This window comes from Zeugodacus cucurbitae, chromosome 6, assembly GCF_028554725.1.
Source record: "Zeugodacus cucurbitae isolate PBARC_wt_2022May chromosome 6, idZeuCucr1.2, whole genome shotgun sequence".
NCBI lineage: Eukaryota > Metazoa > Arthropoda > Insecta > Diptera > Tephritidae > Zeugodacus > Zeugodacus cucurbitae.
In genome coordinates this window covers 18,866,377-18,885,248 of record NC_071671.1, presented here as the reverse complement: position 1 = coordinate 18,885,248, position 18,872 = coordinate 18,866,377, and the positions used below count along the sequence as shown (strand labels likewise).

The following is an 18,872-nucleotide window of genomic DNA, read 5'->3' as shown; positions in this document are numbered from 1 at the left end:
AATAACTGAAACCGCTTGTCCAGCAGAATCGTCGTATGCTCGTGATTTGGGCTGAGCAACAACTTGAAAATGATACCGATTTTAATCGAAAAGTCAACTTCAGCGATCAGGCTCATTTCTGGCTGACTGATTTCGTCAATAAGCATATTTTGCGTTATTGGTCAGGCATATTTATATTTTAGCGCTCTTATTGAAAAACCTTTTATTTCGTTAACTTGTATATTATCGGCTTAATATATAAGAGCATTTCGTATATGTACAATGATTTTCCTACAGCAGTAACGACCACATTTTTAACTAGTCTTCCGCGCTGACAAAAACTGTGTTCACATGTGTTGGTAATGTGATTTTTGCAAGCAATCGATTAATGAAGGGCACGTGAAAGATCTTAAAATAAAAATAGTGTACATACTTTTAAATAATGTGACAAAGGCACATAGCTTTTCCGCATAGCTCAGCGTAATTTGATACACCACATCGTTTACTGGGGAACTTTTAACAACGTTTGTGCAAACTTAGCATTTGAGTTGAAGCAACGAACATAGGCAGAAACAGAAAGTATTTTTTTCCATGCCATTTTAAACGTATACATATTTCTGTATGTAGAAACTGTTTATTTATACATTTCACATGCCGATCAAATGATAGTACATACATATGATTTACCAAAGCAATTCTTAGCTGTGTTTAGACATCCATACGCGCTCTGCTCATTTACTGTATGTGTTCCGTTTCTAATGAAGACCATATGTGTGGCATTTCTATTTAATAAATTTTATAAAAATAATTTTTTTATGCAGCTTTATTAAACAAACAATTAATTTTTTTCCTTTACAATACTTTTTACAGATTTCCTGATGCTCGAGAACATCACTTCGCAGTTTCGTAATCCATGTATATTGGATTTGAAAATGGGCACACGCCAGCATGGTGACGATGCATCGGCGGAGAAGCGCTCCAAGCAAATGGCCAAGTGTGCCGCCAGCACGTCGGCATCGTTGGGTGTACGCCTGTGTGGCATGCAAACCTATCAGGCCCATATCGATCAATATGCCAAGCGCGACAAGTACTGGGGACGCGAGTTGGACGAGTGTGGCTTCAAGCAGGCGTTGCATGACTTCTTCTACAATGGCTATCGTCTGCGTACGCGCGTTATTAAGAAAATCGTACAGCGCTTGCTGCAATTGCGTCGCGTTATCGAAAAGCAATCCAGTTATCGGTTCTACTCGTGGTGAGTGGGAGACAAAAATTTTATGATATAGTGCATTTTTGCTAAATTGTATGCTTTTTCATTTCCAGTTCACTACTCATTGTTTATGAGGGCTATGAGGAGAATCCACAAGCGCATCCCATGGATATTGAGGAGTGGCTTACACCTACCACACCGAAGTCAGCTACAAAGTCCGCTACTTTTGACTATCATCCTGATAACAGTATTGATGATGATGACGACGTAGTAGACGCCGATGATGATGATGACACTGCCGGTCATGATGGTGGCGATGAGCTGGAAGCTCATGAAACTGAGGATGATGATCTGCATATGGTTGCAGCGGATAGCGGTAATGCTTCGGCGACTAATAGCAGTACCGGCGGTGATCCATGCTGTTATGATGCTGATGCCTCGAATGACTCCACAAATACAGTCGGTCTGAATTTAAGCGCCACACGCCGCAAACGCGTTCTGACGGAGGCAACTCTGGCGCGATCGCGTGGCTTCGTAGAGGTAGTAACACCGGTGCACGATTATGATGATGACTCAGCTGCATCAGCAACTGGTGTCAACACTGTATTAGATGCAGTCTCAATGCCACCACCAACAACAGTAGGTTTAAGTACAGATAACAGTAATGCGGTCCCCACCAGTGGCAGTATGACTAATCCGCCATTCATTCCAATCTCCGAAGAAACAGTATTTCTCGATCCCGAGCCGCCAATGCCTAGCGTTTCGACATCATCACCACACTCGGGCGATTCATGGATGAACTACAGCAGCAATAGCAGTGATGATTTCTCTGGACTCTCCGAGCAAATCAAAGCGGTTACCAGTGGACGCCAGACGGGCGATAATAGTTCGGATGAGGCCAGTTCTGATTATGATAGCAGTATAATTGGTCAAACGGAGGTGATGCTGAAGCGTTACAAATCCCAACAAGATTCCTTCGATATTTCGCCGTTGACACAAACAGCTGAGCTGCCGCTTATGGCCACAACAACAACGACACCGCGTCTGCCAACTGCGCTTGCTTCATCTGCGTGCTCCACACCACCGTTGCCACCGGTCAGTGTTGGAAAGCTGTCTACGTCCGTTGCCAACTCTTCACCCACCTCATCGACAGCGTCATCGCTGAAATCAGTGCGCGGTGCAGTGAAACGTCTGCGTTGCAAAGACGCCGACGATGAGGATGAAGTGAATGCCAGCGATAATAAGAAAGACGCTATGTCGACCTCATCGCAAGCGAAAAAATCCACAACAACACTCAGTTTAAGTAGCGTGGTGACAGGCGTGGGTAGCAGCAGCAGCGCGGCACCAGTGTCCTCAACACCGACATCCGTCAACGCATCGCCTGTGAAAACGCCGCTCATGACGCCGACCTCAACAACATCCGGCACCGAGAGCACGGTCGATAAAATCAAGAATACATTACTCGCTGGCATAGAGGAGATACACAGCACGAGCAGCAGCGGTAACAACAACCACAGCAATAATATAAACAAAAAGAAGGCCACCGCGACGCGTCTAACATTGCAGCATGCCTCCAAATCACTGGACATCGCCGGCTGTCAAGCGTCCGCAACTAGCGAGGATGCGCGTTGCCTCGTAGATGTGCGGCTCATTGACTTTGCGCACACCGCATTCGTGCCGCGCAACGGTGGCGGTCTATTGCAACAGGCAGCCGCCAGCACACCCGTACATCATGGTCCGGATGGTGGCTTTCTAACGGGGCTGGACAGCTTAAATCGCTTACTCAGTGATATACTCACCGAAGAAGTTTGCGTATAAGCAAATGCGTGTATCAACCCAGTGGTGTTTGGCCACGCTCGTGCAAAGCAATATGAAACATGATGCGAAAGTGCTAGGAAAGCGCTAGAAGCTTATAAAACGCTTGAAGCGCAGACCTAACGCGTATTTACCTTATGCGGGAAATACAATACCAACAACAACAATTACAAATACAACGTAGTAGTATAAAAGCGGCACCACCGCCACCAGCCTAGACGAAAACTAGCCCTCGTCATGCCCCAAAAACCATTGCAACAATTGACTGAGTATGCGGCGTGAATGGAGAATTTGTTAAAAAAAACTGCGAAACGTGTGTGATGAATGCCTGAAGGGAGCGTTTGAACAACTAAATTTAAGTGTAAAATAGAAATTAATAACTACTAAATGTTTATGGAGTAATTGGAAACTGAGAACCGTGCAACCGAGAGAGAAATAGAGTGAAAGGGAGTGAAAACTGAAGTGACACACGCACAGCGTTTGGCAGCAATACATATACCTACATACATACACGTAATAAGCTTTTTTAAATTAAATAACTATTTTAAAGTGCGATTGGCGTAGGGGCATGCTATACGAGGGCAACTAAACAGAAATCGTAAAAAGAAAACATTGGAAAGTGTAATTAAAAAATTAAATTGTTTGCAAAATGGCTAGACTATATATAGCTGCTTATTGCCAGCGTTTAAATTTTTATAAAACCACGCTAACAAGAATCAATAATAATAACAACAACAAAACAGTTACTAAATGTATAATTTGGCAGCGTTTTAAGCAAAAAAATGTCAAGCAAAATACAAATGTGTCTAAAAAATTTAATTTTTTAATAACTAAATTTTTACCAAGTGCACAAAATGATATGGCAACATAACACGAAAAATAAATACAACATAAATACACATAATAAATGTCAACATGTGAAAAATCTTACTAACTAAACCATAAATAACGCATATTAAATGGCAAAATTAAATTACTTGCAAACACCTAACGCCGCAATTAAATTTACTGTCAGCTGAGCGGGGCAAAAAGTTTACTTAAGCTGAATTGCTAAAATATAACATGAAATTTGTATTCGTTTAAAACGAGAGCGCTTGCTTTGTTAAATCTATGTACATTGATTGTTAGCGATTATTTCGCTAAACTCAAACTGCAGTTAGCTGTCAAAATGTACCATTTTCATATGATAAAACAACAGAGCAACTAACAACAACCAATTGTTAAGCAACAAATACTTTGCACAATAAATGTCTTCCTCTCGTAAACTGGAAATGGATGTGTAATATTAGCGGAAAATTAACAAAAAGTAAAAAAATGTATGTAAATATAGTTGTGTGCTATTTTCAATGGTTTTGTTATAATTTGCTAATCTCAAATAGCAGCAAAACTAGGCAAACGGTACATTGTTTACTGATAATTGCAACTTCTCCATAGATGAGAAACTTGGAGATGTGTCATGCAATAATCAGGCACTTTGATCACTTTCATCACTTTGTGCAATGATTGTGTCTATGAAATTTGTTTAATAATCAATTGCAGATTAAAAATATGAAACTGCATAAATTTGGTTTGCATTGTGAAAAAGTGAAACGAGATTGCTCAGATTTTTAGCACATCTATACTGAAATTAAGAGTTTAACACCAGCTGTTTGCAATGAAATTAATCTTCTCTTGCAAAATTTAAATTTTAGAAAAAAAAAACTAAATTTTATTATATCTATTTTTCATTATTTTTTTAAACTGAAAACAACACTGAAGAATTCAATTTGTAATTAATACTACTTTTCTTTCACTACGCCGCCTTTTATGTGGAAAACCAAAATGATTAATAAACAAGTTAAATAACTAAAATATACTAATTGATAACAAAAAAATAAATCAAATAAAATCTATTGAAGTTAAATAAAGTAAACTCAATTAAAACAAATTTCGGAATGCGCAAGTACAGACGCAGCTTTCTATAATTGTGATCAATAAAAAAATAGAAAAAGTTAAAGAAATATGTAAAATAAAACAGTGGAAAAATAAACAAAGCTGAATTAGATTACAAAAACAAAAGTAAAATTAATATCATCATAAAAAGTTCTGATTGACTATAAATAAAATACAACAAAACATTAAATGCAACAACAAATATAAAAAACTAACAAATAACATGAAATAATTAAATAACATTTATACAAATAATGCAATAATTATAATAAATAGATTGCAACAAAACTAAAAAATTTAAAATTCATAAATTTGCATACAATAATAAAATAAAAAATCAAAAACTGAAATATTAAATATATACTAAACAAAGTTTAGTGTTATTTCGTTGATTTTTAGTTATTGCTAAAGACAGATCTCAAATTGGAAAATCTTAATTGCGCTATTATATAGCCGAATAAAAGAATTTCGAAAAATGAATTATAAATTATTAGTAATAAAAAAAAAACATATTCATTTTTTTTTTGCTTTTGACGCATTAAACTTTAAAATAAATGTCAACAAAATCCATAAAAATTAAACAAAAAAAAAAATACATTAATACAAATATAAACAAAATAGAGCCAACTTTGCATACACACATTATTTAAAAAAATTACAAAACTGAAATAAAAATGTTGAAAAATAAAAACAGAAATGTATGTAAAATAACAACAAAGTAAAAAAGTAAAGTTGTAAGAAAAACGCTTAATTTGAACACATTAAACGATTAAACGTGCTACTTGTTAATAAACAATATAAAGTTTACGTTGAAAATATTTAAGATTTTTAGTTGATTGTATGACAAATTTTACATAAAGCAAAGACATAATAATTATTAAAGCAAGCTTCATAAAGTTTACCAACAACAAGCATGGAAAGCACAGCACAGTATTTTTGCTTAAAACCAACCAAATAAAAATTAAAAATTTTAAAATAAAGTCTTATGCATTATTACTTGTATAAAAACAGGTACATAATAACGCCGATAAAGCAACTTAATGCTGATTTTTGTTTGAGCTAAAGTGTGAGCAAAAAAAAAATAAAAATAACATGAAAAAAGTGTAAAACTAGATAATGCGGTTGCATTTACAAATTATGGTTTAAGCGCTAGTAATATAATTACAAAATTTTTAAATTTAATATATTTATAGAAAAAAAACAAGACAATTAACGAAAAAAGAAAACTAAATTAAGTGAAATGTAATAATTTTAATTTAAAGTATTTGTACAAACTAAATAAAAAAACAAGCAAATAAATTTTAAAAATAAAAATAAAAAAGTAAAATTCAATTTATTTGATAGCATACGCAGCCATAATTTGTAAAAGCAACAGCATATCTCTTACCAAAAAAATATATATATATAATACTAATGTAAAAATAATTTAATTTAACGTTTCCTTACAAAATATAACTTTTTAAAAGTAATATATAAAATTTGTATGCTACATTAATATATTATTATAAAGTAAGTTCATTAAAAATTGCTATAAACTATAAACAAAAACTAAAAGTATTAAAAAAATAAAAAGAAAATGTTCAAAAAAAATCTGCAAAACAATTTATGAAAAAATACAAAAAGTATGCCACACACACTTATAATATAATTTATAATAATTGTACACTTTAACAAAGCAAGCACACTACTGTTGTTAAAAAAAATACTTAAGTTACAAAGCTGCATTAAGTAACAAAATACTATAATATTACTATAATACAAATTTAGCGGTTAGTTATAGACATGTAGCTGTTGTGCGAATGGAGAAAAAAATCAAAATTATTATGATATATTCAAAAATTTTATTTTTTTTTTTTGTTATTTCGTAAATTTCTAAACTCACATTATTCCACAACACCAAACAAAAAAATGTTTGATTTCTATTTAGCATTTCGAATTTCCAATATCGTGCTGTGTTTTATTAACTATTTTGTATAATATTTTGTGTCAAAATACCAATTGCTGATGACATATTATTTTGCTTTTGTTTGTTATTTCAATTTTCATGTGTGTGAAATAATTAATGCATGAACTATTAAAGAAAAAAAAAAAACAAAATGTGAATATTTTTTAACTACAAAACTGTGGTTATTGTTAACAAAAAGAAAAAAATTCTGATAACAAAATTGAATTTCTATTATATAGATATTTGTGCATTATATGATAACTAATAGCGCACTACTACATTGTTTCAAACCAGAAAATATATAAAATATGAAATAATTAAATTTAATTATTTTTAATAGCTTTTGATTGGAAGCGTATATATATATGTTAAAAAAAATTACACACACACAAATCATGCGCATCATTACCCCATAAAAATGTGTCCTTACTAATTTTCAGTTTATTTTTACTTTATTTATAAGTTTCAGTTTGAAAATTTTCCATCTACACACACATACATACATCAACTATACTATACCAACATAAACTTGTATAACTATATTAGAAACGTATAATATGTTTGATTATAATTACAAATGCAATAAATATATTATAAATAATACAAAAAGAATAAATACTAGAATTACATGAATAAATAAAGATATAAATATACATATATTACAATTAATGTTGTTTTATTTGAAACTGGAAGTTTTATTGCTTAATTCTCTTGAATTTGCGCAAACTCAATGACATAACTATTAATTATGCAATATATTAATTAGTTAAAAAAAATTAAAAAAAAGTATTGTTTGCGCAAACTTTGTTAACGTGCACAAGCAAATTGCACAAACCACAAGTGTGCGCAAACTAACGCGCAGCAAAATTACTGATACGTCAATCAGAATTTCCACCAGGCGCACAAAATGTGCAGCAAGTGCCTGCTCCCAAACCGGACAATGCTGCCACCTGTTTATAGACATTTAATAAAATAAATGCAGCTAGAGAGTTGCCACAGTAACATATATAACTGAACAAAAACATGCCAATATTTTTGCATATTTGCTTCTATAAACAGTATATTTATTATTAATTTTTTTTTTTCAATGCAATAATATTTTATTTATAATTTATTTTAATTATTATTTAAGAAATTAAGAATAAAACCAACAGCAATTAAATAACGTTAATACAAACATATGGCAACCAATTAACAGCTGACTTTGAGTTGTCAAAAATTGACAATCGCTATTTTGTGTGCTGTTTTGCTGCTACCAAAGAATACCAATTGGACGGGAGCCTCTGTGTTCATTAACAAACTTTGTAATTTTAAGTAAATTGTGTTTGCATTTTAAAGTAACAACGAGGTAAGCGAAAATGTGGCAAATATAAGAGTGTAACTTCAAACTACAGCTCACAAAAGGTTTAAAGTTATTTAAGCATATCAACAGCTATTAAAATTATATAACCTTGCTGTCGATACTGTGCGAACAACGCGAGTTTTTAATAAAATTCCAAATAACAAATATAGTTATAGTGCCTTCATTTTATGTTTCACTACTATTGCAGCTTGAAACAAACATGGGCGGACACGGACACGGTGAACCCTACAAAGTGCCACATCCATCTATTTACAAGGTAGAAAATATACCCAAGTTGCGCGAAGTGCAAGAAGCGCTAGCACGTCAAGGATTGAAGGATCCATGGCTGAGGTAGATTTTGGTTTCAATACAAATAATATTAAAAAAATGAATCAAAATTTCTTCAATTTAAGGAACGAAGTGTGGCGTTATGAGCCCAGCAAGATGGGCACACACGCCAGCCGTGCCCGCGCTTTCTTCCTGCGTGGCCTCCTCTGGGGTTCACTTGCTGCTGCCGTACACATTGGTTGCGAATATGCCTTTAGTTCGAAAGATGCGCATGGTCATGGTCACGGACATGGTGATGGTGAACACTCCGAAGGCGCTCATCATTAAACACTGCTCGATATGGAACATTCGTCTTTAATGCTACTTTTAAATAAAGCAAACAATTACCAAATTTGTTTGTTATTATCCATTGTTACACGTTGATAGCCGGTTAAACAAGTACCAAATACAGCGTTTAGGATAATTAAAAAGGTTGTGTTGCGGTGTTTTATTTTGGTTTAGTTTTTTTGTTTTTCTTTAGGTTTTACTTTTGTATTTCTACTCACTGAAATGCATCGGTTTCAAATTTAGTTACTAGTGCTATTGGGGGAATTAATTGCGAACTTATTTATATGCTAACGTATACTATTTAAGCAATACGCGGTTTGAGTTCATCGAAACAAGAACGTAGGAAGATTTGTGGTTTTTTGCCGGGATTGAAGTACTCGTGGCCCTGCAATACAAATTAATACATATATTAGACAATATTCCTTTATAAACTCCTTAATAAAATTTCGAATTACCTTCGACCAATCATAGCCAACCGCATAAGCGAATATCTGTCCATTATTGTTAAAAGCACATTTTGTAATCGATTGATCCATTGTCTCTGAAGATTTAAGTTTTGTACGCGCATCTTTATCCCAGAAGCTGAAAGTGCCGTCTGAACCCACAGTCACTAAAGTGCCATGTACCGGATGGAACGCGATATCATTTACGGCATAAATATCCTGATAACCTGCAGTGCCAGTGGTACGATGGCACTTGAAGGTGAAATTGTCTTTTGGATTCACTGGATTTACATACTGGATCGCAACACGACCCTCGATACTACCAAGCGCATAGCCTGTCATTATAAAAAGTTATGTTTAAAAATTTGTTGCTCAACTTTTTATATAAATGTTTACCGGTCGGCGCTTTTTTCTTATCCCTAAATATTGATATTGTACGATGTTGATATTTCAATGGGCTATCTTGTCGTTTAAATTCAGTCGGTGTGTTTTCTAGTGAATAAACAATTAGTCCACGATTTGCAGTGCCCACAACAGCCATTGGATAATCCACATCGGCACAGTAACAGCGTTCTGGCAAGTTTATTGCCATTAGTGGATTGGGCGTGCGTGTATCCCAAAACTGTAACGATATTTTAAATATAAATAACTTGTAACACTATTTAATAAAAACGCTTTAAAAAAGTCACCTTTAAAGTTTTATCCCACGAACCAGTCATTAGACAACTATAATTTGAGCCTTTTATCCAGTGGCATGTCTTTACGGGCGCATCGTGCGCCGCCACCTGCACCACTTGATCCGAAGCTAAATCCCACATTTTTACTTGTTTGTCACAAGATGCCATGTACACTTTTGTGCCATCATCCGACCAACATACATCCAATACTGGTCCGCCCATTGTTTTCATTGATTTTGGCACAGTTTTACCTGTCTGCTCCACTTCCCAACAACGCACGCTGCTATCCCAGCTGCCCGCTATGAGAAAGTTCTGTGGTATCGTGCTGGGACTGAATTCCAATGCGGATACGGAATCATCGGGCGGCATTGTTACTTCGAAATCATTCATGCGATTTGTAGAAGGAGCGGCAGTGGTCGCACCAAGATTTTGTTGCCCAAACATATCGTGTTTCTTGCTTCCAACAAATTGGCGGTAAAAAAAATTTCAGCCTTCAACCCGCAGGCAGTTTAGTTGGCTAAATGTTGTAAATTTTTATAGTTTTATGCAATGAGAGTCTAACTCTTTATTCTTACTATTATTAATTGTACACAGCTTCACTAATATTGAAAAATTGGCAGAAAATCGCAATGTTTCGAAATCAAATAAAAAAAACCACGCACAGTGCTTATTGCCGGCTGTCAGAAATAAAGTGTTGCCAAACTCGCTGATAAAATAGATTTTTAATTGAATTTACAAATTAAATTAAAAATGTAAAATTTATAAAAAATACTTGATATTTACAGACTTAAATATTTCTACATATTAAGAATAGACATTGCATATTACAAATTAATTAAAATATTTAAAATGTTTATTTTTCATTTACATCCAACCACATACATTCATACATGTGTGCTTTGACACTTCATTTTCCATGACATTCCGAAAATCGGCATGAAAGCAAGAGTTTTTTTTGGCGAATGGAGCATATTGTCACGAATCCTATTCAAATTAAATAATAAGGCTGTAATAATTTGGGTAGTAAGGTATTATTCGTAGTTTCAAATGTATATTATTGTCTAAACAGTTATTTCTGCAGTGACTTACTTATTTAGTGTATAACTACATTTGCATTCTACATTCGTAATCAAGTCAAAGTGTGTTCTTGATAATGTTGCGTACATTTGTAACCACCGCGGGACGACTATCACAACAACACCATCAATCTTTGTTGCTCCGGAATGGACGTCAGTTGATACAGCAAAGTCGCACCAAAGCATCCACTCCCATGAATACAATAGTCATGTTTGTGCCACAACAGGAGGCATGGATCGTAGAGCGTATGGGTCGTTTCCATAGAATTATGGAACCCGGTCTCAATATACTGGTGCCGTTCATTGATAAAATCAAGTATGTACAAAGTCTGAAGGAAATAGCAATAGATGTGCCCAAACAGAGTGCCATCACTTCGGACAATGTGACACTGAGCATAGATGGCGTTTTGTACTTGCGTATCATCGATCCTTATCGCGCTTCCTATGGTGTTGAAGACCCAGAATTTGCGATAACACAACTGGCGCAGACTACTATGCGTTCCGAATTGGGTAAAATGTCACTGGATAAGGTGTTCCGTGAGCGTGAATCTCTCAATGTAAGCATAGTGGACTCGATCAACAAAGCAAGTGAGGCGTGGGGTATTGCATGTTTACGTTATGAAATTCGTGACATACGTTTGCCATCACGTGTACATGAAGCTATGCAAATGCAGGTGGAGGCAGAACGACGTAAGCGTGCGGCTATACTGGAGTCGGAAGGTAGTCGTGAAGCCGAAATCAATATTGCTGAAGGTAAAAGAAAATCCCGTATACTTGCTTCCGAAGCCGAAAGACAGGAGCAAATTAATAAGGCGAGTGGTGAAGCGGCTGCTATGTTAGCGGTTGCCGATGCACGTGCCCGTGGATTACAGACTGTAGCAAAAGCATTGCAAGATTTAGATGGCAAGAATGCAGCCTCTCTAACTTTGGCTGAACAGTACATTGATGCGTTTAGAAATTTAGCGAAAACAAATAACACACTCATACTGCCATCGAATCCTAGCGATGTAACCGCACTCGTCACACAAGCTTTAAGTGTTTATCAAACGATTTCAAATAATAATATTGGCAATGTAAAGAATTTGCGTACTGTAAACGGTTTGGTGGAGAATAGTATTGATGAACATAAATGTAAACAGGATAAGAAAATGGAAATTGAATAATTTGCGAAACGATGAAGTGAACTATGAATTGGAATAAAATTGCAATTTATATGTTGTTTACATGCATTTGTTTTCCATTTGTTTGCATTCAAATAGATTGCTTAACAATAGTTTGAATATAATTAAGTAAAAATGAAATTTTGGTTATTGAATTATTTGTAAAAAATAATAAAAAATATTGTTCCATAAATCTGGCTGTAATTGTAGCGCTCATTATTAAAAACAAATATTTGTATATTGCATCAAAATAGTAAGTAAGCAATCTGCATTCCAATTGGATAACTTTACGTTGCCGGCAGTAAATGTGATCTTACAACAGCATACATATTATTTTTATCTCAGTACTTTTTTCCTGCCATAACTGTAATTTAGGTTTATGTCTTTGCTAAATTTGGTGAATAAATTGTATACTATTTGGATTTCTCGTTCACTTACATTTTTATTGGAATAACGTAAGGTACGTAACTGTTTTGCAATATTTGTGCGATTTTTATTTCATTTAATATGTAAAATACAATTTTTTAATTGGACTACGCCAGTCAAGAAGAAGAATAAGTGTAGATAAGCAATTTAAATGTCTAGAATAATTAAAGAATTATTTTACGATAATTGTTAAATAATGACAGACTTTTTTTTGCACTTACGTGTGAATGCATCAATTTGGTGACTTGTATATGTATGCATGTCGCAAAAGAAATTCGTTGCCAATTTACCATCATTAAAAAACAATCAATTATAATTTTGAAAACAGTTATTTTTTAAATAAACATATGCATAAGTGTCCAGATGTTATACAATGCGTATACATATGTATGTGTGCATAAATAATTCACAAATGTCTGTATATTTTTAAATTTCACACGATAGCTACGCTTAACGAATTTGCAAATGAAATAGAAATACAAATAATTAAATATACAAATAAGGAAAAAAAATTGTCTAAAAATTCAAAAGGCCAATTAACACTACATTACATATGTATGTAAACATATACAAATTATAATACAGGTGTATACATACGTACATACATATGTATGTACACATGTAGATATGTATGTGCGCAATCGCTTTCGCTCATCATTTATTTTTATATATACATACATACATATATGTATATCTAAAACAAATAAAGACAACAAAATTAAAATCCCCGAAATCGTTTGAATGGCAACCGAGTTTTGTGACCTCGTCGATGCACAGTGGGACGAGTTGTACTTTGTAGTGCAAAAAAAAATTATTAAAAACATTTCGTTTGGAAAAGCGTTGAAAACATAAAATTTCTGTACAGGATCTCAAACGAAATTATTAAAATTTGTTCTACCGAATTTCGGAGTCAGTGGCCTCAATTCAAGAGCTCTACATCAAATTTATGGTCGTCATAATCGTCCTGTCAGTTCAACAATTGAGCGTCTAGTGGAAAATTTGAATCCACAGGCACAGCACAAAATGTTCCCATGCCAGTGAGACATAGAAGTGCCCGTAGTATCGAGAATATTGCTGCCGCTTGCGCATCAATTGAGGAAGACCCAAATCAGTCTCTCACACGTCGTTCTCAAGCGTTGGGCGACTGTGTGACATCGTTGTGGCGAATTTTGCGAAAAGATCTTGGCGCATACATCTTTACTAGATATAACTGACGCAAGAACTGAAGCGTCAGAATCGTCGTATGTTCGTGAATTGGGCTGAGCAACAACTTTAAAATTATGCGTATTTTCATCGAAAAATCATCTTCAGCGATCAGGCTCATTTCTGGCTGAATGACTTCATCAATAAGCAAAATATGCGTAATTGATCAGGCAGCAATCTACACGTACTCCATGTGACACCATTGCATCCCGAAAAATTATGGTTTGGTGCGGTTTATGGACCCGCGGCGTCATTTGGGCCACACTTCTGGCGAAATGATGATCAAGACCGGCACGTTACTGTGAATAGGAATCACTACCGATGAATGATAACCGAATATTATTGACCCGAATCGGATGATATGGACTTGGACAATGTGTGGTTCCAACAGGACGGCACGCGTCAGACTATTTCCTGTGGGGCTAAGTCAAGTCTATGATCTATGCCAACAAGCCAGCGATTGATGAACTTCGTACGAATATCGAACCGGAAATTGCACCCATATCGGCCGATTTATGCTTGAAAACCGTCGAAAATTGGGTTCAGCGTCCGGATTACTGCGTACGTGGCCATGCAAAAGAAATTGAGTGCCATATTTAATGCCATCGAATGTACTTTCACAGTAATAAAGAATTTCATTTATATCCCAAACCGTTTTTGCTTTATTAAAAAAAAAAAACTTGTGTAGCGTTCTTATTGTAAAACTACTTAAAAATAATTTTTTACGAATTTTTCTATCTTAACACTTTCACAATAAATATTTTTTTTATGAAAAATACCTATTGCGACGACATTGACATAGTTCAGCGAATAAAAAGACAGCGGCTACGCTGGCTAGGTCATGTTGTCCGAATGGACGAAAACACTCTAGCTCTGAAAGTATTCGATGCAGTACCCGCCGAGGAAGGGGAAGGCCTCCACTCCGTTGGAGGGACCAGATGGAGAGCGACCTGGGTACATTTGAGATCTCCAACTGGCGCCGAACTGCGAGGGAAAGAGAGGAGTGGCGCGCTATCATCGATTCGGCAATAACCCGCTAAACGGTTTCCACGCCAATCACATAGCGTTGCCATTCCGAAGAATTTATAGAAAATGTTATTAAATTGATGAAAACATTGTATAAATCGTACATTGTTGATCGTAACATAACCTCAAAATTTTTTCAATTCAAAAAAATTCAGGCTAAAAAATATGAATTATATTAAAATAAATCTTTACATTTTTAAAATACTAAGGGAAGTCACACTTTTATAAATTAAATTTATTTTTTATAAATATAGATTTTTTTTGCAAATATTATTTAGTTAATTAAATTTTTATGGGTAAAAAACTTATAAATCATCTTAAGTTTAAAAATATTGCACAAAAAAAGTTTTTTCACACATATTTTAGTGAAACAACCCACTGTGCATGCGGTCAAAATATTAACGATTGTGGCCTGTTGCCGCTGAGTCTTGCGAAAAACGTTTTGTTGTGCGTACGAGTATGTGTTAAGATGTTTTATGCACATGTTTAGTTTAAATAAGTAAATGGCAAAATAGAGAAATCGTTTATAGTTTATAATACAAGTTTTTTTTCATAAATATTCTCTTTCCTGATTTTCGGTAGGCATTTTACGCACAACAACAACAACAGCAGCTGATGTAATAGTGCCCCTAAAATAATACTCATCTACGTGAATGTACTTGCTTGACCTCACAGTTATTTGGTACTTTTTTCCCGGCTGATAGTTAATTGCTGTCGCTAAAGTTAAAGGTAAGAAATGTGTACTTGAATTGGGGGGACATTTTTTACGAATGTAGGCCGAGAATGCAGTAAACTCAGGTAAATCACTATGATTAAGATGTCTCAACTAAAGTGGCGCGGTATGTCAGCAAAATTCACAGAATTTCAAATTGATCAATTGCAAATATGCGGTAAAAATTTTTCAAAACCCCAAAAAAGACAGCAAAAAAATGAATATGAAAACCAGGTCAACAGTACAAAAACAAAAAAAAAAATAAACAAAAATGTGAAAACGTAGGTCTACATATACGGTCAATATTATCAACCGGAATCGATTACTTAGCCACAATAATTTTTTTTGTGCTAAAATTTTGGCGAAAAAAGTACCAAAGGCCGGAAATTGCACGACTTTATCGAATTATATACTATGTATGTATATGCAGTATTGTTGCTTTTGGTGCGAAGTTCGGCAACCAATAACTAGATGATTAACTGCCCAAATTAAAATAAAAAAGCAAGAATTAACGCCTACAAAATACAGTGCGCATATGGTTAGGCTGCAAACCGTTTTGTTCTTTGATAAGAATCTTAACTCGCGTGAATATTGGATTGTACGTCGAGAAGAATGATGGTGGTGAAAAATTTGATATTTGCGTGGGTATGTTGGACTGTTCCAACATAGGCGAGCGCAGTCACAACTAATAATTTACTCATTCAATAAAAGTCAAAAATTAAAATGAAGAGACGATGATTAATCCCAAAAATATTTCACCAATATTTTATCACTGTTATTTATGTACAATATTCGAATATTAACGATGAAAAATAACCATTTACGATGTACAACACTAGGCTGACTATTGTCTCAAACTATTTTTTCCCGAGAAATTGAGTCATAAATAAAAAAAGTACATTCTCAGTTTTTCGAAGTTAACATCGAAATAGAAATACTTGCCTTCGAACTTCGAAAAGAGGCTTTTGGGAAAGCATTATTGAGGTTTGGAAATCTTTTTTACCTAGATGTACATACATCTCCACATAATGAATCGTTTTTAGATCTTTACAGAATGAACCATCCAGAAATATGAGATCTATGGGAGCAGTTCGAAATATATTTATTAAGGCTGAAATAAGCACTACATTCCGCTCTGATTCCAGTTTTGATCCGACATAGAAACGACTATTTCTACTTATCGTCGCGTCTTCCTAGTCCACATAAAAATATATATTTACTATAAGACCATTCATGACTCAGCAGCCATTCGAATGCGGCTTAAATTATGTTGGACTCTGTGTTTGCATGATAATACATATTAAGTTAAAATTCATAAATAGGAGGAACATTTGGCAACATGTCTACAAAAGAAATTGGCGCGATTATTATGTAAAGGGTTTTTCAATAGGGACGCTACAAAAGTATACCGATAGGGACAGCAAACGACGCCATATTTTTTCTCGCTCTTTTGACATTTCTCTTCGGTAAGGTTTGCCGTTTCATCATTAAAAGTTATACGATCCAACAACGAGTCGAAATGATTAAATTTACTACCGAAATTCTGGTTCAGAGGCCTCAACTTTAATTTATGATCGTCATAATCCTGTCAGACCGCTCAATGTTAACTAAATGTTTTTGTCCCAAATTGAATGATATGGATTTGGACAATATGTGATTCCAATAGGATGGCGCTACAAGCCATACAACGAATGTCGATTCGATTTATTGAAAACCAAGTTTAGTGAATGGGTTATCTCACGAAAATTGAGTCCAGTGTCTGGACTTCTACAAGCGTGCCCGTGGTGGCCATGCAAAAGAAATGGAGCTCCATACATTATGACATCGAATGTACTTTCACAGAAATAAATATTTTTATTGATATCCAAACCGTTTTTGTTTTTAGAAAATTTTTGGTGAGCTCTTATTGAAAACCCCTTTATTTATAGAAGAAATGAAAATATTAATCACTTGGTTTTAATATCGGTTGGGCTCTCACTTTTCACATGTTGATTACTTAGTGAAATATATAAATTATACTCGACAGAAGATATTATCATCATTCTAGTTGAATTTAAAATTTAAGTTGTTGAGAGATAGTATACATTATATGTATGTTCACCACAGTTGAAGGAACTTAGGAAAGAAATTCGAGCTTAGATTCAATCCCGAACAACTTCACCAACTCAATACTTTAGTAGTGATCTTAGTTAGTCATCATGTAGACCAGATTGGACGAAATTTTTTCTTTGGATATAGCTTCAATTTTCAAGATTGCTTTGCTAACATACTCTAGATGTTTGTTAATCGAAATATTTGCTTAAGAAAACGTTGTAGAATAATCTACTAACTATTAAAAATTAAAAAACTCCACAAATTTGGAAAATAATAACGCTGTTTTAGAGAAAAAATAAAAAAATATAATTCAAAAGCTTTAAGATCCGTGCACATTCGAAACAATTATAGGTTTAATCACATTTGTGAATGCGTTAAAAATAACTTAACATTTTCAATAAGAAATGAATGGTATTTCAAAGATTTCCGTTGTTGTTCGCTATAAAGAGAAATTGTATGTTAAAAAAAATAAGTAAAATGGGGGAATTTTCCCAACGGCAATTCATAGCTTTTAACTGTTTACACAGAATTCTTTATACATATGTTTGGAAGGAAATGAGCATACCCGCAGGCATAAAAAAGTATACATATGTATGTATAGGTAGTTAAGTAAACAGTGGTTATATATAGATATCTGTATATATAAATTAGTCATTTTATAGCTAACTGTGTCAAAAACGTGTGCATAAAGGAATATCGGTAATTAATTGGCGAACATGATCAATGTCAGTACGTCATTTGTTGTATGTACATACATAAAATATATAGATAAATATCAGAACCTCAGCTAGATTTTTGAGAGAACTTCTCACCTACTTGTGATGTTCAACTTCATCTGGTCGGATATATACAGACTACTGTCATCTCCGAAGAACATATGGATTTTATGAAAACATTTCTCAGTCTCGAATACTCTCGGAGTTCCAATATTCCCATCCGAGGCATTTATCAAAATATTTCCCTACGTTTAACCACAATCTGCGTTTAAAAGTCGCACGCTTAAGCTAATCAACAACTATTCAATTCATTAATAAATCCTTCACGCCACTTTTATTATACTTTTACTACCTAAAATTGTGTGAATACGAGTTTTCGAACAGAGAGTAGCTTTCGACCTACAAATATACCGAATAAGTCAACCGAAAGTGATGATGAGTCTCGTGTTGGTCTGCATGCTGAACGGCTGAACGTGCTCAATGACATCATCACCAAACATAGGA

General features: G+C 34.4%; 4 protein-coding genes across 11 annotated transcripts in view; 3 read left to right on the top strand and 1 right to left on the bottom strand.

The window, feature by feature from the left end:
* LOC105216826 (uncharacterized) overlaps positions 1 to 7,284 on the top strand; it is a 128,713-nt gene extending 121,429 nt beyond the window's left edge. For all 5 annotated transcript variants that reach the window (XM_011191514.3, XM_011191516.3, XM_011191515.3 and 2 more), the window contains exons 6-7: positions 850 to 1,231; positions 1,300 to 7,284. In XM_011191514.3, coding sequence (XP_011189816.2) covers positions 850 to 1,231; positions 1,300 to 3,004 — 2,087 coding nt within the window. In that variant the 3' untranslated portion in view covers positions 3,005 to 7,284. The remainder of the gene's footprint in view (positions 1 to 849; positions 1,232 to 1,299) is intronic.
* A 781-nt stretch (positions 7,285 to 8,065) lies between these two features.
* LOC105216827 (NADH dehydrogenase [ubiquinone] 1 beta subcomplex subunit 3) lies at positions 8,066 to 8,983 on the top strand. The gene is made up of 3 exons (XM_011191519.3): positions 8,066 to 8,226; positions 8,429 to 8,571; positions 8,634 to 8,983. Exons 2-3 carry the CDS (start codon positions 8,441 to 8,443, stop codon positions 8,833 to 8,835), a joined length of 333 nt encoding a protein of 110 aa, XP_011189821.1. The 5' UTR covers positions 8,066 to 8,226; positions 8,429 to 8,440; the 3' UTR covers positions 8,836 to 8,983.
* LOC105216824 (protein Rae1) overlaps positions 8,771 to 18,872 on the bottom strand; it is a 54,683-nt gene continuing 44,581 nt past the window's right edge. Inside the window, exons 2-6 of one of the 2 annotated variants that reach the window (XM_011191509.3) lie at positions 10,531 to 10,661; positions 9,968 to 10,472; positions 9,675 to 9,900; positions 9,291 to 9,613; positions 8,771 to 9,220 (exon numbers count right to left, since the gene is read on the bottom strand). In XM_011191509.3, coding sequence (XP_011189811.1) covers positions 9,137 to 9,220; positions 9,291 to 9,613; positions 9,675 to 9,900; positions 9,968 to 10,399 — 1,065 coding nt within the window. In that variant the 5' untranslated portion in view covers positions 10,400 to 10,472; positions 10,531 to 10,661 and the 3' untranslated portion in view covers positions 8,771 to 9,136. Of the gene's footprint in view, positions 9,221 to 9,290; positions 9,614 to 9,674; positions 9,901 to 9,967; positions 10,662 to 18,872 lie in introns of both variants that reach the window. The other variant, XM_011191508.3, reaches the window with a different exon arrangement.
* Positions 10,837 to 12,254, top strand: LOC105216816 (stomatin-like protein 2, mitochondrial). Of its 3 annotated transcripts, none has more exons than XM_011191495.3 (2): positions 10,837 to 10,983; positions 11,037 to 12,254. In XM_011191495.3, the coding sequence occupies exon 2, from the start codon at positions 11,109 to 11,111 to the stop codon at positions 12,192 to 12,194; it is 1,086 nt and encodes a 361-aa protein (XP_011189797.1). In that variant the 5' UTR covers positions 10,837 to 10,983; positions 11,037 to 11,108; the 3' UTR covers positions 12,195 to 12,254. The 3 variants fall into 3 exon arrangements, with proteins under 3 accessions (XP_011189797.1, XP_011189798.1, XP_028899055.1); XM_011191496.3 differs by having other exon boundaries at positions 10,856 to 10,983; positions 11,053 to 12,254; XM_029043222.2 differs by having other exon boundaries at positions 10,877 to 10,978.